The sequence below is a fragment of the Tiliqua scincoides genome, chromosome 1 (assembly GCF_035046505.1).
Source record: "Tiliqua scincoides isolate rTilSci1 chromosome 1, rTilSci1.hap2, whole genome shotgun sequence".
Lineage (NCBI taxonomy): Eukaryota > Metazoa > Chordata > Lepidosauria > Squamata > Scincidae > Tiliqua > Tiliqua scincoides.
In genome coordinates this window covers 126,759,454-126,786,674 of record NC_089821.1, presented here as the reverse complement: position 1 = coordinate 126,786,674, position 27,221 = coordinate 126,759,454, and the positions used below count along the sequence as shown (strand labels likewise).

General features: G+C 45.6%; 1 protein-coding gene across 1 annotated transcript in view; it reads right to left on the bottom strand.

Annotated features, from left to right (window-relative positions):
- Positions 1–27,221, bottom strand: part of MAP2 (microtubule associated protein 2) — a 119,283-nt gene that overhangs the window by 71,920 nt on the left and 20,142 nt on the right. Inside the window, exons 2-3 of the mRNA XM_066622038.1 lie at positions 1,570–1,683; positions 110–187 (exon numbers count right to left, since the gene is read on the bottom strand). Of these exons, the coding sequence (XP_066478135.1) occupies positions 110–187; positions 1,570–1,683 (192 nt within the window). The remainder of the gene's footprint in view (positions 1–109; positions 188–1,569; positions 1,684–27,221) is intronic.

Genomic DNA, 27,221 nt, shown 5'->3' with positions numbered 1-27,221 from the left:
TGCTTTTAAATTGCAGCTGACAGATTCACCCTCCCGCCTCTCTCCTAGGATTTGTGGCACTCTCTCTCTCTGCAAAGACACAGCCTGCAGTTCCCAAGCAAACGCTTACCTTCTTCCAAGGTTCCTGTCTGCTCTGAAGCTGGTGATGGGGGTGGGGAAGGAGGCAGGTTAGCTGTCTCTTCAACTGCTAAAGATTGAATAGTAGAAACGAGACACAACAATTAATTATTTTGATACCAGGATATGCAAACTGAACTATCTGATCTGCCAGCATCTGGTAACATTTCAACAGCTGAGCCGGGCCTTAAGGAGCTTTAAGGTCAATAAAACCATCTCACACAAATAACAGTAATGATGCATTTATTTATGGTGATGCAGAGGTATGCTCAGAATTCTTCCCAAATAACTTACAAAGTATCTTCTTTAATTAAAGGAAATTTAGACTCACTGAGTGGTGAGTTGTGAGTTTTTTTGTTTGTTTTGGTTTGGTTTGTTTACATCCCAACATTCTGAACAACTGACATTCTTATTCCTACATGCCTTGAGGAAAAGCTCATTCACAAGCCAGAAGCAGAAAAAAAGACTCAAGCAAGAGAGATTTTTTTAATTCATTCAGAGGAAGAAAAAAAAAGTAGTAAAAAGAAAAACCAAAACCATGTAGAAGAGCCCAACCACATGTTTAATTCACTTACAGATATTTGAAGGAATAACATTATATTACTTTCACAAATTATTTAAACGGGGAAACCTCCTTTTTCAGTAATAATCATTCCATATACAAATTTTTAATACTAAACCTTGAAATATCCCTGGCTAGAGGTCAGCCAAGAGACAAGGAGGGGCTCCCAGCATTAGCCTCCTTTTAAACACCCAACTATGATACATGAAATATGTCAAGGACAGGGACAAATATGTCAAAGGGACAGGGACAAAAACAGCTGCTTCAACAGGAGCAAGACCTAGGCCCAAATAACATTGCCAAAACTCTACATCGTAATTTGCTGTCAACATGGACTCCTTTATGAAAACAGTTCAGCAAAGTACTGAAACATATCCTTAAGTTCCATTTGCTCCTCTTAGATTTGCATTCTGGTTAACTGTATATAACAGAGATGTTGACAGATGCTTAACCTGAAAGTTGGTCCCCATCCATTTTGCTGAATCAGGGTGAAAGTTTCTCTATAAAACCTTGACTTCACATACAAAGAGAATATAAATTTTCTTTTTTTTATTGCTGGGGAAGGGAATTGTTATTCAAAGGTGCAAGTGTTAAATTTTGAAATATACACCTCCAGCACAAAACAAGGGCCATGGAAAATTGGATCATGGCTCGCAGCCTCAGGTGCTGCATCACATGTAGTTGACAATTCTTGCAAGAATTGTCAGCAAGAAGCACAACTGCAGTAAGTGATCATGTGGATAGGATTCCTGCTGGTAGACAAAATGAAGATGTCAGCACCTCAGCACTCCATGTTAAAAATAATGAATGAATAAAAAAATCTAGGCCACAGCTGCAGTGCAAAGCTTGATGTTTCTAACACAACATACAGCTGAGATGACTTGCTTTACCTAAAGGTAATGGTGCTGGCTGATGTTTGTGCTGGGCTTCTTTTTCCTGTTCCCCTTTCAGGACTGCCACAGCTTCAGCTGTTACTACTTGGACTATCCTTGCAGATACTTCTTCTGGGACAATGGTAGAATTAACAAGACAAACAAAGGCATGTTAGAGATCTAGGGAAAATATTTTAAAAGGAGTCTTGAGAGAATAAGGATTTCAGACTAAGGATGCAATGCTGAAGCCACTTCCTCTAAATAGACTCACTTATTGTACTCAACACTGTTTGCCCTAGAGATGTTTTAGTACTAATACTTCCTTCCAAGATACTTATCATTACATCCCCTAAAAACAACGGGCAGGAGCAGATTCTCACACAATCATAAGTAGCAGCTGCTATAACCTCCAAGGCTGGATTAACCATTATATTAAGGGCCCAATCCTATCCAACTTTCCAATGTCAATGGAGCCATGGCAATGGGGTGTGTGCTGCATCCTGTAGGGTTTGGGCAGTTATAGGGGTCTCCCCAAGGTGAGGGAATGTTTGCTCCCTGATCTTGGGGCTGCATGGTGGCTGCACTGGTGCTGGAAAGTTGGATAGGATTTGGCCCTGAGTGTTGTTGCAAAGTAGCATCCTAGCTAACTGGGGACCTTTACTGTGTTGAAATTCCTTGAAGCCTCTCCAGTAGAAAGGCTGCATAGCCTACTTTCTCTGTTCAGAGCATGACTGGAGTGCATTATTCTCACTCCCAGCTGAGCAGAGTGCATTTATTTCATAGATTTTTAACCTGACTTTCTCCATGTTTATGGATGCCCAAGGCGACCAACTCTTGAAATAAAAAATTCAGGAACTTATAATGCAGGAACTGGAAGTGGAGCCCAAAGCAGATCCAGGGATAGAGCTGGAGGCAGAGCCCAGTGGTCTTTGATGGGTCTGAACAGTTTTTGGCAGGTTTTGTAGTGAAGCTCAGTGGTTGGTTGGCAACCTTCAGTCTCAAAAGACTATGGTATAAGCCTACAGCACCCGGTATTCCCAGGCAGTCTCCCATCCAAGTACTAAGCAGGCCTGACCCTGCTTAGCTTCCGAGATCAGACGAGATCAGGCATGTGCAGGGCAACAGTTGAAGCTCAGTGGTTCTTGGCAAATCTAGGATAGGTTTGCCAACCACTAAGGAAAAGCAGTGACACACTGATTTTATTGTTGTTAATTTTTTGTTTTCAAAAAATACTGTCACTCAGTTCAAGTAAGAATGTATGAAGCAGCTCCCTGATAAACTTAATACTCCAAACAGCAATATATGAGTGGCTGATTTGGATCCAGACACTTACACTGAAACCAGCATAATAAATGAAAAATACATATGAAACATCTACTAGTCTTGACTCTAGAGAGGACTTGGTACTAGGCAGATGGTATGCATGTATATCAGTGCCTGGGGTATAACTTTTACAACTGCTTTATCTTATAACTGACAATACATTACTACTGTCTTAAACGGTTGTCAGTGGGACAGTTGGGAATGATATAATTGCATTGACTGTAGTCCGCAGATGAATGTGTTGGACCAACAGCGTTTCTGGAATTTGCTCAGCAGAGATTTGTGCAGCTGCCAAATCACTTCATGGGAGAACAGTACTAAGTTAATAATTTACTGAGATATTTGTAAAAAATACTAGGGGGTGGAGGGTACGCATGTATATAGGAGAGAATGTCTAGCAGTGGCAGACCTCCCTAGCCCCGTGCCCCGGGGAAAAGGTCTGCTATGGTGCCCCCCGCGGGCTGTTGCTGCCCCCCCGCACAAAAATCCATCTTGCGCGACCCAGGGCTATGTCGGGGAAGCTTCCTAAAGCTTCCCCAATTCTATAAACAGTGCTTCTGGGAATCATAGTTTCCAACCCCTCAGAGAGGCTTCTGTGGGGTCCTAGAGGTTCGCGCCCAGGGCATTTGCCCCATAGAACATAATGGCAGATCTGCAACTGATGTCTAGGAGAATGACTCATTGCCCCAGAGATCTCTAATGTGACCATTATGCCCCATTACCATTAACAAAATAGTATGCATGCAAAGAAAAGACACCCTTCTCCTACATGATAACCCCCCCGCTCAGGTATACTGAAGCTGATGTAGGAGTCAGCCTGTTACTGTCACCATTCTGCCAACACTGTTGCACATACTAAAGGTATGCTTTACCTAGGATTTGTAGGGAGATTGTCAGCCTATCTGGCATTGCCAGGGGATACAAAGGTCTCTGACCGAAACACCTTGGACTCCTGTTGAGTTTTGCTCACACCTCATCACTGGCCCAAGTCAACCTACCTAACATGGTAATGGGAAATTTCAAGGGACTGTTAAGCTTAAACTAGCCAGTCAGCCATCCCCCTTCCACAAAAAAGGGGTTAAAACTGAACCAACAAATGGGCCTCTGAGTTCAGAGGATTCCAGCCAGGTCACAGGAAAAAGGTCAGTGCTGTCCAGTTAGGACAGAGGTAATTTCTGAGATGTTCTACCCCTTCAGTGTCAGGAGAGGGTTAAAAGCTGAGTCATCCTGTTTGTAACTTGATAGATAGGGAGGTTTAGTCATAACTTGGGTTGATTTTTCTTTTGAACGTTGCCTTTGACCTCCAGTGCACAATTTGTCTGTTTTCCCTTTTTCCATTTATTTCAATAAACATTGTGCTTGATTTGAATAAGCAAATTTTAAGTCTTTAAACTTGAAAGGGACAGTGGGAGCAACTGCTTCCCACCTCAAGACTTCTCTAAGCAGTGCTACCCAAGAGGAGCTTGTACATGTGCCAGAGGTGTCAGTTAGAAAGGGAAAGTTGGGTCTTGGGCATTTTCACTCCTGCTTTCCTTCTCCCACATACAACCCAACACAGAGGTTTGCTGGCTAACAGGAGGTGCCTGGACTAGGAGAAAAGTATGGACTAAGCATTGCTTAGCTGTTTCCTAGGCTGCAGGCGATAGCAGCTTGCCTACTAAGGTGACATATCTGAGTCACATGGAAAAGGGCTAGGGAGGAGGACAATTGGTTTATAAGGGAGCACTCCCAGGTAAAGGAGGTGAGTGGAGAGGTGAAAAGCGGACCACATTCGGTGGCAACCAACTGGTATCTCATCCAGCTCCTGTGGGAAACCCTCTGTTGGTGGCCCATGGACTGATCCTTCTGGACATACTCCTGAGTATCTCAGGGGGAGGGAGCACAGAGAAACACTCCAAGAAGGCATAGTACTGCCAGAGGAGGACCTCAGGGGCAACCAGTACTGGTCCAAAGGAGGCAGAGTTCATTGTTGGCAGGTCCACACTGGCAGGTGCAACTCTGTCTAGGAAATGAAGATAAAGCAGGGAGATGCCAAGGACAAAATGGATCCTTGAACAGCCAAACCCCTGGGAAACAGGATCCATAGAGGGGATTGCAATATATACAACTTCTCCGCAATAGATTTGGAAAATCTGGGCAGCAACTATTGGACTTATTTGTCTTTTCCCCTCCACCTAGTGCAATCATAAGCACTGGTCAACTTTGATGCATAGTTCCCCTAATGGAATGACTCTGGGTCCCTAGGGGCTATGACACAGACCATTTAGAAACATTTGAGCTATTTTAACTAGTTTTTAAGTTCACGTCATACACACCACCGAGGTTTTCAACATCTCCTTTTCTGTTAAGACTTTTAATGCTCAGGAGAGAACATTTTAGATTTACTTGCAAAATTACATTGATAGCCAAGAGAATTTCCAGCCAGGGAAGGGCTTCAGGAATGGGCTCAGTCTACCTGACTGCCAGGTAACCTCCCTAGCAACCAGTTAGAAGTCTCAAATGAAATACTACATTAAGATCAGAAACATTCTATAGTAGAAGGAGATATTTTCTCACCATTCCCAAAGCAACTGAGAACACCTGGGCACTGAACTACTTATTTTGAACTGATAATTGGTTTTTCTTTGTTAAACCAACTAAGGGAATTGAGAACTGGGTTCAGTTCCCATTCCTAAAAAATACCAAAAAACCTCTCTGAACTGGTTGTTAGTTTTAGATTCAGGACTGACACTCTGCTCCTCCATGATAAACTCTCCTTTTTCTTCTGCCTACCTACCACAGGGATACATTTATCAATGTTCTAGGGCACTTGTGGTGGCAGATCTCCCAATCTGCCAGTACGCTGCTGTGGCATTGTAAAATGCACACTACTGTCAGGCGCTTTGGGGTTGCCAGCACAAATGGCTGGAGACCCCACACATGTGACAGTGTGGATACAGTGGATGCCACGCTGCCACAGCCACACACCACATAGCAGAGTAAGGGTCCAATCCTATCCAACTTTGTAGCACCAGTGCAGCCACAATGCAGCCCCAAGGTAAGAGAACAAATGTTCCCATACCTTGAGGAGGCCCCCATCACCAGTGGATGCAGTGCAAACCCCACTGGCACAGTTGCACCAGCACTGGAAAATTGGATAGGATTGGGCCCTTAGTTAGGATTGGGCCAAAAACCTACAGCAACTTCTACAAGCATCAAGACATGCCAGTTTCTCACTCTGGCAGAGTAGTACAGGATCAACTGCTTCACTCTGGTTGTAAACTCAACTCTGCACAGCTTGCAAGCCTGGTGATATTCCTTTGGGCCATGGCTCCACTTTTTGCCAAGACTGGTTTTTGCTCCTGCTAGATTTTTTGGAGTATAAATGCTTTCAGGATAGTCTCTTGAATGAGCAACAAGGCTTAATCCTCAAGGTTTGCTTTCTGTCTTAAATCTTGAGCCTTTTTCCACATCCCACCACTCCTCACCCTCTTGCATCGAAGTTCTAGCTATGCCTGCATCTTACTCTTTGCTCCTTCTTATTTGCACCTCTGTAATGGTTCTTCAGCTATAGGCCTTGGCTTATCTTCAGCAGTGTTCCATGACACCCATCACTCCAAAAGGGCTTCATGGGATTCCCATGCAGCCCCTGACTTTGCCTTCACTTGCAGTCTTAGAACTTACCCTTTGTCGATTAATCCTCAATCGCAAATCCCAAACCATCCTGTGTCCCTGCATCAAGATGTTGCCCTTGACCTTGCAGCTACACAGAGCTTCGAGTAACACAAACTTTCTATGACCTGCATCATGATGGATAAAAGCTGAAGTGCTGGAGGGGGGGGGGGGGAGGAAAAATTCTGCTTTGCTGAGTAATGGAAGATTTAGTGAAAGGCATCCAAAAAATAAAAATAAATTGCCTCTAGCAACTTTGCCAAGTAAGGTTCATTTCATGGCACTCTTGATGGATATTTCTGGTGACACACAAGAAGCGGCCAAAACAGCAGAAACAGTCTTTCTACTGTTAACGGCGGCTACAAAAAAAACCCAGACATTTGGTACTAATGTACCCTATAAATAGCAGATCCAATAGATAAGCCAAATCCTTGGAGGGTAGCTATTAAACTCTTCCGTTGCTTTACGGTTCAGTTAAAGTTCAAGGGAGCAGGATGATTTTTTTTTTTTTTAAGAAAAGAAAATTCAGCTAACTTCAGTGAGAAGCTGAGTAAACTCTCAAAAGCCCTGGTACTGATAGTGTTTCCACAATGATTAACTTCTGCTCTTGTCTTCTTTGTACAATTAGAATGACAGCAACAAAAGCTAAATTAAGCAAAAAGCCAGTTTTTAGCTGCTGACCCAGGCGTATTCTATATGCATTCTGGTTGTTGAAGCACTCCAAGATCCAACTATTCACATCTGGGAGTATTTTAATGAAAAAGCAACTTTCTTTTGTGCTTTCTGCTTGGTTAGTCACCTCTGCTCCACTAGTTCAGGTGGATCACATGCCGATAAGACATATTGATTCTAAATCTTGGTCAATTTACAAAGTATGGAAGTGATGAAAAATATGACAGCTACAGTAAAAAAAGACAACACTAAAGTCGAAGCAGTTGATTTACACAAGTTGATTTGCACTGATTTACCAAAGACTCAGTGTAATCTGATACATTATAGAAAGAAAGGTTGCTAGCGCACCTCCCTGGTGCGCTAGCAAGTATTGCCAGGGCTTTCCCCCCTTCAGCCGGCAGCAGGTAATTGCTGCCAGCTGATTGGCTGGCTAGCCAAAAGGGGGGTGGGAAGGGAGAGCTCCTCAGGCAAGTGTGCCTGAAGAGCTCAGTCTGTTCCTGGCAAGCGACGCGAGCAGACATTTAACCAGGAGCAGGGGAAGGCTGCTCTGGGACGGGGCTTGGAGCGACGCGAGGCGTGCTTTCAAGCCCCGTCTCTGCCCCAAGCCCCACGCTCGGACTGGGGCTGCTCCGCGAAGCAAGACGGGCGGTGGGAGCCTCTTGCAGACAAGGCTGCAGGCTCTGCACGCCGCATGTGTAGCGGCTGCGGCGGCGCAAGCCCCTTTCAGCCACTTTAGGCAGCGGGGTATCTGGGGGAGAGTGAGCGAGGTTGTGGCGGCCATTTTGGGGGCCGCGTGGTGCCGCGTGGCCAGCAGAGCCAGCCACCATTTTCCACCCCACGCTCTGCCTCTCATAGCTGCCACTAGGGCTCAGAAGGCAGGCGGGCTCCCGAATTGGGGGCTGCTTAGGGGGGCTTTTGGGAGTGCACTTTTCAGGACCCCCCCCAGTGCCTTTGGCAGCCGCTGCTGACTCCCCCCCTGCTGTTCTTCTTCCGCTTGCAAGCAGAGTCACCGGATGGGAGCTTCTTAAGGTGCTTTGCGTGGGACTAATCCCAACCCGCCCCCCTCCAGTGCCTTATCAGTTGCTGTTTTGCTTGTCTTCCCCACGCTGTTTTTTGGGGGGATTACTGGGCATCTTCATTGGAGGGCTTCTCTTGTGGGACAGGAAGGCACCCCCACCCCTCCCCTGCCTTGCTCAGGTGCTCTGCTCAGGTGTAATCCCTTGAGCAGACACAAGAAGGTGGCAGCAGGGCGATCCCGAGCATCAGTGATAGACGAGAGATCCAGTCATCAAGGCTACCGTGCCCCTCTCCTGGAGCTGCTGTATCCTACTGGTTAAAACAAGAACATGGGGTGGTGGGCCCTGTCTCAAACACTATCTTTGGAGGGGGGAAACATGGGTAAAAAGACGCAAAAGTTAGGTGGTAAGGCCGCCAAAAGGCCTGTTCCGGTGCAGCCACCCCCATCCCCACCTTCTTCCTTGGATGAGGAGGATCAGATGGCAGAGTTTTGTGCCTTTATAGCCGATTATGAAGCCAGACGAAAAGAAAAAGCACTCAGGAAAGCTGGTCAGGGCGATGGGGGCTCAAGTTCTGGCCTGGCCCCTGGTCCACGCAGGTCCGCCAGAAAAAATAAACGTGCATTGATGGGTGCCTCTCCCCCCTAAGCAGGTCGCTGCCTCAGCTGGTGCGCTGGTCACTGCCAAGGAGGGTGACCCACAAGATGACAGCTCCCCTGAAGTTGAGGCAGTCAGCCCACTTAAGAAACCACGACTGCAGGCCTATAGAGGCAGCGGGGGGGGGGGCAAGGTGAGCCAGTGTTTGACTTTGGCCAGAGCCTGGAACCGGTTTGGGATGAGCAGGAGGGCCTCAACTGGCCTTCTCGCCGGGCTGTCTCAGACCAACCATGGTCCCCACGGGGGCCTCCTACTTTCTGGCATGGTCCTAGCTACCCACAGTACCCTTGGGCGCTGGGCTGGACGTATCCATACACCAAAGCTAGACCCAAGGCCGGGAGAGTCCCCCCGCCTTATTGGCAGTACCCAGCTGTGCGTGAGCCTGATTTTGAACAACAAGATTTGGATTGGGGGGTTGAATCTCTGGGGCTGGTGGAGGAGAAGGAAAAGCCTAAGATTTCGTATGGCACTATAGCCATCCCTCTGGGTTCGCATCTCACCTTGGCGGTCAAGGAGAAAATATGGCGAGGTGACTTTATAGACACATCAGTCTTTTACACATTGAGCCTGAGCCTACCCCCAAAGTGGGTGACCCGGTACAAGATGTTGAAACCGTTAGGTAGAGAAAAATGGACAAAAATTGGACCAATTGGCTCAGTGGTTTCATCGTATATTCCAGGGTCACTGTTTAAATGTACCCCAAGAAGGTGGGGAAGCTCTTTAAATACCTTAACATTATTAATCACACTTTCCGTGACCATGATGGGGCGACTTGGATGGCTTATGGCCATCATTTCCGTATCAGGGCTTCACGTGACCCAGCTCTGGATTGGACTGTACCCCAGTGGCAATTCTGGGTGCAGTTGGTTCTGCCTGCCAGGGCAACATTGGGTGACAGGGCAGACAGTGGGCATTTAACTGCACGCAACAAAATTGAGCAGCATAAAGTACCAGGTGGTGCGCAGTGAGTTCAAAACCCTCACGCGTGCTTCGAGTTTAATGCCACCGGGAAATGTAACAGGCAGGGATGCTCCTATTCCCATAGCTGCGGCATGTGCGGAGCCAAACACCTGGTCACAACATGCCCCAGGATCAGTGGTCCCCGGTCGGGTTTGCGACCCTTCATCCAGGGTGGGAGAAAGTTCAGCAGCGGACCCACATCAGGTGTTAATAAGGGGCCCAATGCCGATTAGGCTTTCGTCCTTAGGCTACTGGCTGCAATTTTATAATGATCAACCTGCAGCTCAATTGTTGTTGGTTGGTTTTACATTTGGCTTTAGGATTCCTGTGCCTTCGCCTGCCAGCCACACTTTTGCTCATAATCTCCGGTCAGTTAAAGACATGGAGGATGTGGTGAGGACTAAAATAGTCAAGGAGGTAGAGGCAGGCAGGGTAGTTGGACCGTTTGCTGTTCCTCAGTTAAGTAACCTGCAGTTGTCACCTTTGGGAGTGGTACCCAAAAAAGCCCCTATTAGCCACCTCAGTGTGGCCCTGGGGCTTTGATGGCCAAGGCAGATATTGAATCTGCCTTCAGACTACTGCCCATGCAGCCAAGGGACTTCTCCCAGTTGGGTTTTCATTTTGAAGAGGGTTATTACGTGGATCGGGCGCTACTGATGGGATGTTCAATTTCCTGTTCGGTTTTTGAGGCGTTTAGTTCATTTTTGGAATGGACTGTACACTTTAGAACGGGGCTGCAATCCACTGCCCACTACCTCGATTATTTCCTTTTTATGGGGCCTCCATTGACTGGTGACTGTGCTCGGCTGCTGGGTGATTTTACAGCTCTGTGTGGGCAACTGGGGGTCCCTTTGGTGCATGACAAGATAGAAGGCCCAGTCAATAAGCTCACCTTTTTAGGTATTGAGTTAAGACTCGGTGGCACAGACCACAATTGGACAAATTGACTGGGATGTTAACCAGTGCCCTGGGGTCCCGTAAGTTAACATTAAAAGAATTACAAAGGCTGGTTGGGCACCTTAATTTCGCCTGTAAGGTCATCGCCCCTGGCAGGGCCTTTGTCAGGCAATTATGCAATGCTATGGTTGGGCTTAGGCTCCCATCCCACAGACTTTGGGTGTCATTGGGTATGAGGGAAGATTTGAAACTGTGGTTGGAATTTTTGAAAGAATTCAGCGGCATCTCATTTTGGAGATCTTTGAAGTTGAAGTTGAACTCCAGGTTCACTCAGATGCTGCGGGAGGTATGGGATTTGGAGTGTTCTTTAGAGGGCATTGGTGCGCGGCTCCTTGGCCACAGGTTTGGGTTCAGGATGGGATCACTAGGGATTTGACCTTTTTAGAACTCTTTCCAATTGTTGTGGCATTCCATTTGTGGGCGGGGGAGTTTGCCAAAACTTCAGTTCGCTTTTGGTGCGATAATCAGGCTGTGGTCCACATAATTAATATGCAGACCTCCAAATCCCCCGGGGTTATGAATTTGGTTAGAGTCTTTGTTAAGCAGGGCCTTGCTATAAACACTGTTTTCTCAGCCAGACATGTCCCTGGGACTGAAAATAGCATAGCCAATGCTCTCTCTCGATTCCAGGAGGAGCGTTTTCAGCAGCTAGCTCCCGAGGCCAGTCAGGATCCCAAGCCCATGCTCCAATGGACCTTGGTATGATGAGGCTCAGGAAGCCATCTGGGCATCGTTGGCTTCATCTACCTGAGCCAGCTACATGAGTAAGGTCTGTGAGTTTTGTGATTTCTGTAGGTTAACTTCGGTGCCAGAACAGGGACCATTCACGCCACATACTCTTATGCAGTTCCTTTTGGGACTATGTGATAGGGGAATATCCTGTGTGTCAATGTCATAAGAACATAAGAAGAGCCCCACTGGATCAGGCCATAGGCCCATCTAGTCCAGCTTCCTGTATCTTACAGTGGCCCACCAAATGCCCCAGGGAATGTCCATTTACCTGGCAGCCATTTCTTTCCAGTCAAGGGCCTGGGGAATTCAGGACTTCACCAAAGAGTTCAGGGTGCAGAAAATGGTGGCAGTGCTCAGAAGGAGATTCCCGGCGGGTCCAGATAAGCGTTGACCTATTACACCTACTATTTTGCATGGGCTGAGTATGGAGTTTCGTGCCATGTGTTCCTCAGCCTTTGAGTCTCTGTTGTTTAGAACAGTGACTCCTGTATGTTTTATGAGGTGTTTCGCCTGGGTGAGGTGTTGGTTAGGTCAAAACTTGCCTCCCCTGATAAGAGTACTTCAATGGGGTGACTGTGTTTTGGAACACAGGATTTTGTCCCTTCACTTGAGGGTGTCCAAGACTGACCAGACGGGGCGTGGGCAGTGGACACAGCTTAAACGGGCTACTATGTGATACCTTTGCCCAGTATCTGCCATGGAGCAGTATTTCTTGTTGGCTCCTCCAGGAGCGCGCCTGCTCTTTCGACATGTGGATCGTTCCCCCCTCACGATTTATCAGTTTCGGGCCATTTTTAAAAGGGCATTGGCTCACCTGGGTTTGAAGCCAGAACTATACGGGCTTCATTTGTTTAGAATTAGGGCAGCCTCAGCAGCGGCTCGCATTGGTTTCTCACCCCAGGACATCCAGCGCATCGGCAGATGGCGCTCTGGTGCGTTTAAATACTACATTTGTTAACGCTAGGCCTGTTAGTAAGGCCGTGACTCCCGGGGTGAGCTTGGGGGGTAGTTATTTTGCCAGTTTACATTTACCCCAAAGTGCTGTGCCACGTTGGCGTGATGTGTAGGTGCAGTCTGTGGTCCAAAAGGATCTCGGATGATCAGGCTCTGGCCTGGATTGTTTTGCCCCTGGTCCTGTTTCGGAGGGGGCAATGTGTTTGTGATGACCATGCTACTGGCCATCCAAGTGTTTGCTCAGACCCATTTGGAGTGGGCACTGTGCATTCCTCATAAGGTTGGGGGAATTTGTTATACCTCTTTAACCTTGATCTATTCTAAGTAGTTGTTAAGTGAGTTTTCCTCATGATGTGCTTTTCTTCCAACAGGTCCACGAAGGAGGTGCCCAGCCAGGGTTCAGATCTGCGAACATTCCATAGTTTTTTGGACCCAGAAGCTTGCCATGTCATCCAGTTTCGGCTCTCAGCTGGAGCTGGGTGATGTTGCGCACATTGAATGGCTGGCCAAGAGGGGTATGTGTTGGGGTCAGTTTTTCCCAGCCTTTTTGTATTTTATTGCAGGGAGTCCTTAACCTGTGTTCCTTCACCCATTTCTCCACCCAAATCTGCCATCCACACTTGTATCTTTTCTCCCAGGGGAAATAAAATTGGGGTGATTTTGGGTTGAGAAATGCAGAATGGGAAAGTCTTTTCCCCTTTATAAGGTTCGATCTGCTGGCACAGCAGGCATTCTGCTCTTCTGCAGGTTGCTGATCCCAATGCAAAGCCCCAGAGGTCCTGTGTGGGTGACACCAACCAGCAGATCCTGCACCATCTCTGGTAAGTCAGTGGCAGATTAGAGCAGAAAGAAGGCCAAGCGGAGGCCAAGGAAGATCTTGGCAGCAGTTGCACATGCTGGATCTTATCCCACCTTCCTAGCCCAATTCTGCCCCCAGTGTCGTCTCAGACTTGTGCCAAATTCCTCAAACTTAGAGCTGGTTTAGATCTGGGGAAACCCACTGAGGAACAGGAAGACTATGAGGAGGAAAATATGTTCATTACTTCGCTCTCCTGGACTGTCTGGTGTCCTGTCAGTCCACAGTATGCAGTCTGTCAGTGTTGTTGCACACTCTGGGCTGGCAAGAGATGGAACTGGGCTGTAAAGATCTGATGACATCAGTTCATGCCATCACTGAATAAAAAAATGCAGAGGTAGACTCAAAATGAGAAAGCAGATTCTGAAATCTTGAAGGTAGCTGTCAAATCCTATACACTGGAAGACTCAACTGATTCAACTGCCACACACAGAAAAATACCACTGTCCTTCTCTAACTCAGTCACATTTTAGTTAAAAACCAGAAGAAGGGGATGATGATGAAGAAATTAGCTACATTCACAGTTGTGATATCAGGAAATAAAAGCAATTTCAGAAGGCACCTTTATCAAGTTTCACAGCAGGGTGCAAAGCAGTTTCCTGGGCAACAAACATTAATAGCTGCCAAGGTAGGATCTAAACAATAAAAGAAATGAGTAATTTTCAGCTCTTAGTTAAGTGCATACGCTAAATATATTTCTCAAGCAAGAAAAGAAAATTTAATGCTTGCCACATATAAACAACTTGAAAAAACTATGGTAGTTCTTCACCAAATGTTGCTGTGCCCTAAGAAATACCATAATGAAGCAAATCTATAGAATTTTCAAAAGGCAGATTTAAATTCTGATGTTAAAACACCACAACATTCAATAGACATTTTTGTTCCATAAATGGCACCCAAATCAAAACGTTTTTGAGGTTTAACCTATCTCAATAAAAACAATGTAAGAAAACAGTATAATTAGATAGGACAGTGATTTTCACACTTTGTACCCTTAGGAGCCTTTTGGAGACAAGTTTGTCTTCCAATGAATTCTGTGACCTGCAGATGATTCTTGGGTGTCATTTATGGTGACACGAACTGCTGAAGTGAGATACTGGTAAAGACTGTTGGGTATCACTGACAACCCACATAAACTAAGACCGTACCTTAAAATATATGCAAAATGCTTCTGAAGATACTCTCAGTGCAGTGGAAGATTGATAGTGAGCAATGGTGGTGACACCAAACATGCTGACCCACAGATACAAGACTTGGGGAGGGATTTTACATGAACACGCATGTTAGCACATGCACTGGCCAGATCATCTTTGCCCAAGGCTAGGCAGCATGCAGAAGAGACAAGTTCTCCTTTACGCCACTGATACAGTGACATCACAAAGGAAAACTATTCTCCTCTGCCCAGTTTTTTGCAGCAGTGGCATGAATAATTTTGTTTCTCGTGGCTGCAGTGCTTCCTCTCTGACCCCCGTAGCTTAACGGTGAACACTTGCTCCATTTTCAAATGACTGGCTGTCCCACCCAACACGGCTGGGAGCAGTGCATCCAGGCAATCAGACATGAGGTCTGGCAAAAGAAGAAAGGATTGCTGTGGGGTGATGCTAGCTGCTTCCCCCTATCATCCAGTATGCTCCTGAATTCCCATAACTTCCTCATTGATGAGAGGGGGAACAGCAGCATCAGTACTCCTTCCTTGTCTTGCCAGTTTCATTTTAAATGTCTCAGAGCCCAAGCCTGTGCTCGGCGGCACGGCTCCGTACCATCGCAAACGTCCCATAAGGCACATTTGTGAGCCTCACCACTGGGCTCCCGCCCATGCTAGCTCAGCACCGGCCAGTGCTGCTGGGCGGTCGCCCAGCTTCCGCGGCTTGGTGGTCTCCCAGACCGTCAAGCCACGGCACAGTAGGGGTAGGGGTAGGGGTGGGGAGGAGGCATTCCAGGGAGGGGGGATGCTGGCGGGGGGCGAAGAGAGGGCAGGGAGGAGGCGTGACAGGGAAGTGTGATGTGGGGAGGGGGGCGGGCTGGAGGCGTGCTTGGGGGAGGGATGGGAGGCAGGTTTGTGAAGCTCTGCTCTGCAGGATCCAAGGCACTCATGTAGGGCTGCGTGCCCTACACGAGTGGCTTTACCTTACTGCCAACCTTTTGGCAGTAAACTGAATAGCCCCATTGCGGGGCTGCTTACCTTACTTGGGGTGCCTCCTGCAGTAACCCGGGAGGCGCAGGATCCGACGGCAGCTCTTCTTGGTGCCGCCAAACCTGGGTGCCCTGGACAGCTCAGGACTGGGCTGACAATGACCCATCTCCATAGGAGCATCGAGGCAGTGCACCCAGGCATTTGAAAATGAAGTAGACAAGCAGAGTAGGGACTGGCGTGACTGCTGCTTCTCCCCTGCACCACCACATGGTAAACCAAGGAGGAGCTTACCTGGTAACAGGAAGGGGAAGCTACCTGTAACACAGTAGTGGCAGTATGGAAGAAAACCTTCCTCCATGGATAGGACCTAAAGAAGAGTTCTACTTCGGACCACCAATGACTAAGCTGGGCATGGGGGACTTGATAGTTCAGCTCTGATGGAGGCTTGGGCCCTCAGTCACTTACATGGCCCTGGTGATCATGGAAATAATGGAAACATTCCCAAGAAACCTCAAAGTTCTCTGGAATACAGATTGGAAACCAACACGATAGGAGAACTACAGGTCAACTTTCAATGACCTTAAATTATTACTACTATTTCACATTAATTTGTTTCAAGTCAGTGCCACCATTGAGCTTGGTGATGTGGAGAGCAAAGGTGGGACACACTCTGGCCTTCTAAAGAGTCTGTAGTTACAGACAGACGAGAGAAAGAAATGGAAAGAAGTTGAAGATTTAGATTTGCAACATTGGGATGTGGTCACAGGGATGGCTTTGGCAAGAAACAGGTGGCAATGAAGTAAAACATAAGGTAAAGATTTGCTAAGTACAGGCCAACCCTCTTTATCCACTGGGGTTCCATTCCAGAACCCCTAGTAGATTAAAAAAAAATCCGTGGATAAAAAAACAGTGGAAAAATAGATTTGAAGACCCACGCCCAGGTTTCTTGCCTCTCCACTGCTCCTAATGGAATAAGGTTGTGCCTCAACATCCACAGGAGTTTGATTCTGGGACTCCCTGCTGATACCATAAAATGTGTTAAATAAAAGCAGTTTAAAAAAAATTAAAAAGAGTGTTCCTTTACAATTGTAGTTTAAAAACAGCTTTTCTTACTATTGTAGAGGAGCAGTCAACAATTAGAAATGCAAAGGACCCCCTGCCTTTGCCTGGCTCAGTTGAAGCAGGAAATGATTGCTTGCATGACTGTCTCCCTACAACAGTAAGAAAAGCAGTTTTTTAAACTGTGATTTTAAAGGGATGCATTTTTCCCCTTCTCCAGGGATCACACATTCCTTCTCATTTGCAGTGGCCATTTGTGGAGTCAAATCCATGTATAAAAAATCAGTGTATAACAAGGTTGGACCTGTATTATGTTAAATATACATATTAAAATTGATACTGATTTTAACATGCATATTTTACATAATACACATGTCAGTCTGGATCTACTGAGAAAATTGGATCAGCAGTGGCTACAAAATGCTGCAGTTATAACAGATAATGTAATATATGCCTTACTTGAGGCCAAATGCCCTGTGTGCTGGTGTCATTTCACACTTTATTGAATTATAAGGAAGTTTGAAATATTCTTTAACCTCTCAGTTGGCAAAGCTGAGCTGGCAATACCCTTTATGGGGTATCTTGGGACCTATGAATGAAACATGTTCCATAAGACCAAGAGCTTAATGTTCTTTTTACTTTCACATGACAATCAATCCTATTTGAGGCTTACAAGATAGGGTTTGCAAATTAACAGCAGGCTAAAGAAGTGAGATCAGGGGGGAAAGGGATCAAGGACCTGAGAGCTTTTCTCCTCTAATTTACTAATATAAGATCTAGGAGAGAGTAATTGACAGTGACTTCCGTTTAAGAAATTCTTCTAAGAATTTTTTTTTTAGGGGGGGAGCCCATTCCTACAGACTGGTTTCAAGAAATTGCAGTAAAAACAATAATCTGCATTAATGAAGACTAAAGAGGAAAGTTTGCAAGATCTACTAAAAGATGGCCAAATCAGGGAAGGTTGCAAAGGGATGGGTTCTTGGATATGGACAAGGAGATTGTCCATATGTGCAAGCAACTGATAATCGTATGCCTGATCCTATGCCCATCTGCACAGCAGCTTACGGCATATATAGCACTGAGGACGCAATCCTACCCTGTGCTGGAACAGGCAAGCCAAGAGGGCCAACGCAAGGCTCGCCACAGAAGCTGCCACGGAGGCAGGATTCAGCCTCCATGTGCTGGTGCACCTCTGTGCACTGGCGAGGCTTACTCCCGAGGAGGTGCAAATGTGCTCTATGGTACATTTGTGACCCTCCTGGGCCGGTGCAAGAGACTTGTGTCGGCCAATGTCATTCTCTGGATTGCGCCCTGAGACATAAAACATTTTATGAATTACAATTACCTTCATTCATCATGTACACAGCACATTCAATTGGTGATCCATATCTCATGAACTCTTTCAACAGCTTTGTAAGCTGCTCCTCCACTTCACTGCTACTATCATCATTTTAGAAACACACGGCTAAGGCTGAGAAATCATGTCATGCGCTGAAAGCACCAGAAGAAATAAGATTTTCAATCTGGAATGGCTACTGGGGTTCAAGTTAGCCAGCTATGGAATTTAAAAGCTATGCTTTGATTATCAGAATTTTTTTTATTTCAATGGGATTTTCAATTGGTTGTTAATTCAAATTGAGTGGTTATGTTGTGGGATACAAACAAATAAGTAAGTAAGTCCAAACAATTACAGTAGGTAGGCAAACCAGGCAGGGACAGGGGTCTTGCCAGTGGTAAACTATTAAAGACGTCAGGCAAATGTACTCATTGTTACAAGATAAGAAACCTCACACAGTACAAAACAGCCTTTCAATATGATCCCCTCTCTTTGGGATGTGAAAGACTGGACCCAGTCTCCCTTCCACTGCTCGCAAAGCAGATAACCAGCACTGCCAGTAACCAGTATCTGTCTTTGAGTGCAATCTTAACTGTGCCTTCAGCTGGCGCAGCAGCTGCTGTGCCAGCCAAAGGAATCACAAACATGCTGTCGGGCACGTGGCAACACTGGGAAAGTAAACAGCACCAATGGAGTGGCCTAAGTCACCCTGCCAGTGCCGCATTCCGAGCCCCCGGCTGCCGGCACAAGCAGGAAAGGCACAGAGCAGCTTACCAGGCATGGTAGGGCAGATGGGAGAGTACATTTTGGGGTGGGGGAGGGCAGAATGGGGGACAGATCAGGCCCAGAAGGGGATCAGCGGAGGCCACTGTATCCTAAACCCTCTTCCCAGGCAAGGCAGACCTACATGTGGCCACTTGGATCCTCACCAGCTATTTAACTGGCAGAGATCTGAGCAGCCCCATAGGGCTGGCTGGGACATTACTCATGGTAAGGGAGAAAATAACCCTATCTCTGAGGAGACCTCCAGCCGGTGCTCAACTAGCACTAGATACAGCCTGGTTGAGCCAGCGCTAGTTAGGAATGGGCTATGATCTGTGGGTTAGATCCAATAAAACCTCCGTGCATGGCCTCTGTGGGCCTCAGAAAGGCCTCCAGAAGTGTTGGAAAAGCACTTCTAGTTTTTCTAAAAACTGTAAGTGCCTTTCTGGGACCTCGGAAGGCCTTTCTGAGGCCCACACAGACTGTGAGTGGCCACTGCAGGCCTCAGAAAGCCTCTGGGTGAGCTCAGGGGAGTTCCTCGGCCTCACTCACAGTGAGTCAAAACTGTGGGTTCCGAACCCACAGGTAAAGAGGGCACACCTGCTTGTATATGTGAAAGAGAAAGTATTAATCAACATAAAGTGATCTAAATAGTTTCTGATTCAAAAGGATAGAATTCTAAAAACGTGACTACTTTGGGTCTAATTGCATATTCTATCACAAAAATGATCATGTTAACAGCTACAGACAATAATGCAAGCTTTGGATATATGGTGATGATGTGGAATATTTACAAACAACTGTTCAACAAAATTAAGTTCTCAAAGTTTACACAGCAAAAAAAAAAAAAAATGACAAAATGGTTCCCCACTCCCAAAAAAGTCCACAATCTAAAAAAGACATAAGGAAGATAACAAACATTGGGAGGTATGCTGTGCTGGGATGCACATACTGTACAGCAATAACTACAGATGAAAGTGAGCTAATAGAAAGCAGGAAAGAGACCCATTTGAAGAACAAACAAGAGAATTGTGATCACAAACAGAGCAAGCTGAATGATGGCAGACTGTATGTGTGACAAACTAAAGATTTCTGAATTTAAAAGCTGACACTTTATCACTTTATGGAAGAAAGAGGATTACTATAGTTGGGATGGAATTAGAGAGACAGAGAGAGAGAGAGAGAATAAGAACAGAAATGAGATCTGTAAGAGAGTTTGAGAATGTAGATATATAGAGAAATTGGCGGTCAATAGCATTGCAGAATGGGATGAACTGCAAACAATGCATTTGGAAGATGAAGGAAAAACAGTAAAAAACAAAACTCTGCAAGACAAGAGAACAAGGCAGGAATGCTCTCACATCCCAACATTTACAGACAATCTGGGATACTGAACAGACAGGAGATTTGGTGACCAGAATGATTAAGCTTTTAATCACTGATCTAGGATTTTCTGGATTAGCAGAAAGTTAGAGCACTACATCAATAGATCCATCCATAGCACAAATATGTCATGTATGCAATATAACCATTCCAGTACATTATATACCAGTGTAAACAGATTTGCATGTCATAATGGCATCATAAGTAAATGCAAAAGATAATTTCTTTCCTCTAAATATTATGGGATAATAGCTATTACATGAGGCCCCACTGACAATCATTGCTAAAAACCAGTGGAATAGTTAGTGGCGGGGGCAGGGCGGGCCGCCCCAGATGCCACCCTCGGGAGGGATGACACCTCTAGTGACCAAATTGGGAAAATTGTGGTTGTTAAGAACAATACCATTATGCTATACATCAATTGATGCATAATTTACAGCAGTATTTCTCAAACTGTGGGTTGGGACCCATTAGGTTGGTCACAAGCCAATTTCAGACGGGTTCCCATTCATTTCAATATTTTATTTTTAATATATTCGACTTGATACTACCATGGTATGTGACTGCATTTGGGGAAATTACAGATCTGTACTTTTAACAAACTACTATGTATATTCTTTTAACAATGATAGTCAATGGGACTTACTCCTGGGTAAGTGTGGGTAGGATTGCAGCATAGGATTGTTAAATTTTCCAGCTTGCTGATGTCACTTTCGCTCATGACATCACTTCTGGTGGGTTCTGACAGATTCTCATTCTAAAAAGTGGGTCCTGCTGCTAAATGTGTGAGAACCACTGATTTACAGCAATATGCAATGAAACAAGCAGGAGTAAAATATCCCAGTTATGGCCAGAAAAACCCAGAAAACAAAAGTATAACTGTCTTATATTACAAAAAATAGATTTCCATAACTCAGAACAGACCAATGAAACTAATTGTTCAAAGAGCCAATGAGATGTTATTATTACATAGCATGGAACCAATAAGCTGTTAGTAAGGTCACCCAGGCCAGGCCCAATGGGAATCCTCCTTCCCAGGCTACAATTTAGTGCACCATTACTTAAGAATAACACCCATGGAAAGCAGTGGGTCTACTTCTGAGTAAAAAGGGTTGCAACTATCTCATCTCTCTGCTGTAAATCGAATTGCACACATGTATTATAGGTTGTATGTTGTATGTAGAGCTTGTGGCTTAACACACCAGACACCTTAAAGGTGGATTCGATTCATGGTTCTCCTACAGTGGTTCCTAACCTTTTTCACTTGTATATCCCTTGGCAGCCAATTTCCATTAATTGTACCCTTCATATTAGCAAAATGTTTGTAATTAATAATACAAGCTCTCATCTCCTCGATATGAAAGCCCAGCCTTCATGTATTTATCACATATTTTCTCTTTTCATCTGTTTGAAGAATAGAAGACTCTGACTTTGCACCAGAAGCGTGCTGAGAAATTCTGGGTGATTGATCACTTTCCATATTATGTTTCAGTTTTTTCACTGTGCTGGTTTTCAATCACAAGTTCATACATAAATTGATGACCAAAAACTAGCTATTGGTGGGGCTTTCACAGCCAACTAGCTACCTCCCTTCCTGCCTTGCTGGTCCTTGCAAGGACCAGCAAGCATTCCTGTCTTGCAAGGCATTCTGGAGCAGGACCTGCCTTTTTCTACCGTTATTGCATTCTTTTTCAAGTACCCCTAAAGGTCCTGTTGAGTGTCCCTGGGAGTACATGAATGCCAGGTTGGGAACCACTGTTTTACTGGTATGTCATTTACAGTGCTCTTACGCTGATAGTGTTTACAAAAAGGTGGTGAAGACCAGAATTTAAAAATAAAAATAAAAATGTATCTTATGATCTTTTACTACGTTTTTAATAAATTAGAGACTACAGGTAACAATTAGTGGTGGGTTATTTTTCAGGATCTGGCCTTGAGTAAAATCAGACAAAACTGTAGTCAGATACCCCCTTAGATTAATCCCCGACTTATCCAAGGGTCATAGAAAATTCCATGAATGTTGGCTCAGAACCTGCCCTTGACTTAACCGTGGTGTCAACTTATAGGTGAGTATCTGCGGTATCTCAGCTCCAAGTAAGTGAAAAATCCAGTTACATGGCGAAACCTGACATTTTGCTTTTGATTTTCAATGATATTTAATTATACTGCATGAAGGATAGATTTTAAAATACTTCAAGATGCAGGTTTACCAACACCCCATGGACAAAATTATTCAATTGATGAAAAAAAATTGTGACAGTAGCAAAGGAAATATTTGGGAAACAGAAGCATGTCCTGCAGTTTGCTTACTTGGAGAGAAAAATGTGTGGGTAAATCTTCTACCATGCTGATGGGGAGCCCAATCCTGAGCTCGACGCTCCGACTTTTTGCCAGAGCGCACTGTTGTAAATGTGCCATAAGGCATGTCTACAAGGCTTACTGCTGGGCCAGTGCCTGTGCTAGTCCAGCGCTGGCTGGTGCTGGGCTAGTGCCAGGCAGGTACCCATCCTCCGCTGCTTGGTGGTCTCACAGACCACCGAGTCACAGCATGGTAAGCGGGGGCGGGGAGGGGGCAGAGAGGAGGCGTTCTGGGGAGGGGGGAAGCATGGGGAGGGCAGAGAGAGGGCAGGCAGGAGGCATGCTGGGGGAAGGGAGCGGGAGGCAGGAGGCGGGTCCAGTGGAGCTCAGCTCTACTGGATCCTGTCCGTTCGTGCAGGGCTCGGCACCCTACACGAATGCCTTTACTTGGGGGGTAGCCCCATTGCAGGGCTGCTTTCCTTACGTGGGAGAAGGGGGCGAAAGTTCCCTTCTCCCGAGGCACCACCCACAGCAGGCTGAGGCATGCAGGATGCGCGGGAGCCCTACAGTCGCACACCCTGGGCAGCTCAGGATTGGGCTGTGATACAGTAATAAAATAAATTTCTGATGGTTTACAGTGGGGGGAAAAGCAACACCTGATTTAGTCCTAAGTATGAGATTGGTTTAAAAAAAATTGTTGAATCACTAGGAAACAGAAATCACAGAAGAGTTCATTTTTTTCTCAAAGCAACAATGCAGAAACCCACAATTTCATTGTACTGTATGTCTGAAAAGAGAAGCCTGAAAGACAATTAAAAGACGTTGATATTAAAGCATCTGTCAACTATATGGAGAATGCTGAAAAATGGTGCCACAAGAGGCCTAGAATGGAAAGTGAATGCTGCACTGACAACATAGGCTGTTGTTATTCCTTTGGCTGGATAACTAAAGATAACTTTTTTTCAACACAGCATAATCCTGAAACATCCCATTAAGAAGACAATGACATGAAAATGCATATGTGGCACAGCACCCTTTTCCTATTAAAGGACAAGAATGGCTAAAGTTACTGGCCCTGCAATGCAGCACCAGCTGCACAATTAATCTGCTCCGAGCATTAATTCCCAATGCAGTAGCTTGATGGTGTGTTGAGACAGAATCTTCCTCTTGCACAGAGCCATGAATAATGTGGCCTAATAACTGATAATGACACAATGAATATACAGTGGGGGTTCGTTCAACAGACAAATGAATTGGCTTGAAAGAGTTCAAAGTCTCACAAAGATTAACCTCTGAAGTGTAAGAATTTATCCTTCTCTCAGAGCCAGACTATATGCTCAGAGTTTGATCAATGCCAAAGATGGATTCTTTCCACAAATGTAAAGATGGCATTGGGATTTCATGCAAATATACAAACTAGATGGTTGCATGTTTACTGTCAAATTGGTTGTTTCTTAAAGAAAATCTCTTGATTTGACCTGCATAGTTTTATTTTAAGTATTTACAGGTGCAGCCTATTTATCCATTTTTTATCTCAACACGAATGGGGTGGGGGTACTAAAAGTCACACACACCTTTGCCTGCTTTGCCCTGTGCTGGCAACTGCTTTGCCCTGTGCTGGCGTTTCCAGGCAGCCCAAAACAATGCAAAAAGGCTCCGCCTTGCACAGGCAGGGAAATAGCCCTGGAAGAGGCTTCCCTTGTGAAGGAACAGTAAGAATCCTGGAGCCCCTGAGGCAGCAGAGAGGCTGAAGTGGGGAAGGGGGGCTGAAAACCTCTTTAGCCAGAGGTGGAGTGCTCTCTCTCTCGCTCTCTCTCTCTCTCTCACTCACTCACACACACACATACACACACACACACACACACACACACAGGGGCAGGGGCGCTCATAATAGAGGGGATTGCTTTAAAAAAAACCCAGGGAGTGTTTGCTGAATTCCCCCCCACCGAGATGGTGCAGGTAATCACTGACACAAGTAAGCCTTCCCAGCAAGCAAAGCATGAGATTTAGGTTACAATCCTCTCCACACTTTCGTGGGAGTAAGCCCCATTGACTACAATGCGGCTTACTTCTGAGTAGAAACGCATAGGGCTGGACTCTTAGAAGCTCAGCATCCCACCTGTGAAAGAAGCGGGGACAGCTGGCAGCAGGGAGGGGTGAGGGCTGAGTATGGAGGGGAGGGGATTGATAACAGCTGTCTTAGTTTTCTTCCATCCGGAAGTGTCATGCTGCAGTGTATTTGTGTAACTCTGTGGAATTTCGCATAACGCGTTTTTTGTTAATCGCGCCGAGTCACGGAACGGAACTAACGCAGATAAATATGCTCCACCTGTACTACATTACTGACAGACTTTTCTCTACAATGATAGGTCCCAAAACAGCTTTTTACAACATCAAAAACACAGGCCCATCAAACTGCACACAGTCCATCAGTCATATATGGCAGCCTTCCAAAGTTTCAATAAACTTCTAATTTTTGCCACTTGCATGGGATTGCCATAACGGAGACAAGTTAAACATATGGCATGATGTTAACTTTGATGATGGGTTGCATTTGGCTCACTGGGTCACTAGATAGGCAAGCTTATTCTGGACAATGAAAATGATCAGGTTTGTACTGCAGACTGTATGTAAATCAACCAAAAGTTATTTGACATATCTTTTGTATATTATTATCTGCTTAATGTACCTTGGTCAGGTGCCTTGGTGCTGGTAAGTCAGTAAGAGGCGGGAGGAAGGCAAGGGGTAGGTGGAATGGTGAGGGGTGAGACGGGGTGAGGAGGATGAGAAACTAGGAGGAGACGGGGTGGGGAGGAAGGCAGATCAAGGCTGGGAAGGGGGTATTATCAGCAGCAGTACGACTGATATGCTATTCCTCTACCCAGCCTTGATCCACCTTCCAGGGTCCATTCAGAGTGGCCCTAGCTAAACTGCTGGTGCAGCGTCAGTAGACCCATTCAGGCAGCACAGGCTTGCCTCCAAGCAAGGCAACAAATGAGCAGACCTCTAGGATGCCCTGCCTCACAGGGTGCAGTGCGTGCTCCAGTGACAGGTCTCCATCAGTGGGAGGGTTTGATAGGATTGAGTTGAAAGCTCCCTCCACTCACTTTTACTGTCCACCAGTGCTGAGGTCACCAGAGACCTTTGCCCTTAGGTGTTCTAACTTAGAGGGTCTTAAAGCACGCAACAGGGTGCATGACACTGTTCCCTTCTTAAAACAACAACACAGCAAATCCAGTGTGCACATATACCAAGATAAAATATGGAGCTGTCTGAAATATTTTATTTTATGTATTCATGGTTAAAGTTTTTGCATCCACTCATCCATCTTTTAATCATCTTCGAATAACCTTGTCCCACTATTACTGAAGGGGAAAAAACGCCTTGTATCCTTTGTCTGACAGACTGAATCTTCCTCAGATTATTCATAGAGAGACTGTTCGGCTTGCTGTGGGTCTGCTCCTGAATGCTAAATAAGCTCCACGCTGCCTACTTTCTCTCAGTGGAGCTTACAGAGAAACCTCAGACGGTGCACTGAAATGTTGGCATGGCAACACTGAAGAGAAAAGCTGCAACCCTTGGCATTCTGAGGGGGAATAGTAGCCATTTGTTTGTGTAGCTTGTTGTTTTGCAGTGTTTCAGCGTATATCTCCTCTTTGTCTAAAAACATATCTTGTATGAATGAATTCACAGTATGAATGGGTATGTATTAAGCCATATGGCGTGCCACAGGCTGCTATACTGAAATGTGGGGGAGGGGAGCAACTGCAGCACCCAAGTGGTTGGCAAGTATCCATGACCTGCAAGGAACAATATAGGCAGGGGTTATTAGAAGCAAGCTAAGCAATGGGGGCACACTTTGGCAGAGAGAGAGAATGCGCTGTAGTAGTAGTCCAACTTCATCTGGGAACATGAGCCTCGTAACAGCCTAAGGCTTCCAAGCAAAGGACAAGGGGAGACTATAAAGAGACAAGGAAAACACTATAAAATCTCTTGAGTCAAATTCGTTCAAGATAGGCAACACAGTTGTGCAGGGAATATATTTATCTCCTTTGAACAAAGATGAATAAGAGTCTGCAATCATTTCTCCCAGCTAGCTGTTCGAACTCTGATTCAGTTCATGTGAAAAAAACAATGTCCCACATTTATCAGATGACCCTCATGGAAAGCAAATTCACTTTCCACGTGAAGATTACTTTTTATGTTGTCTTAAAGTTCAGTTCTGGCATTTCTAGAAGGGGAAACCCAACCTTATTGAGGATTTTTAGCAGCGGATCTCATGATATGCCACCGTAAGGTGTCTTATGGTATCCTCAACTGTGTGCCACTGTTGTACGCTGCAGGACTCCCAATGCAAATGGCTGAAAGCCCCAGCTTCCAGATGTCACGCCAGAGCAAATAAGGTGTCAGTGGAAGCAGTTCATGGGAGCAGGGAGGACACAGGGTGGTTCGGGGGTGGATCTCAGCAGCAGTGCACACCAAGATCCTATCACCATTTTCCCAGCTTGACACATCCCCTGCTGCTCCCTGGACTTATGCCAACAAAATAGCTGGCACAGGTCTGAGGAGACCCATTAGTGGGTAGGCAGCCTACCAGGAGGTAAGTAAAGGACTGTCAGATGGTTTTCCCTGTTTCTGTCCCTCCACTCATCATCAAACTGCTTGGTAGCCATACTGGAGATTTCTTCATAAATAACTCATACTTAAAATACAATTGCAATACTGGACTTTCACAACATACATATGGGTTTCTGCCTAGTATCCATGTTGCTATATCTATATTCAATATTGGTTAATACTGAGGGGGTTATTTCTTCATTAAGAATTTTGATTAGAGACTGTTGTTCTCAACTTGAGAAGCTCCAGACTGGGGAATTCTGTGTTGTATCAGCTGCACAGTTGCTTGGTTGCTGTGATATG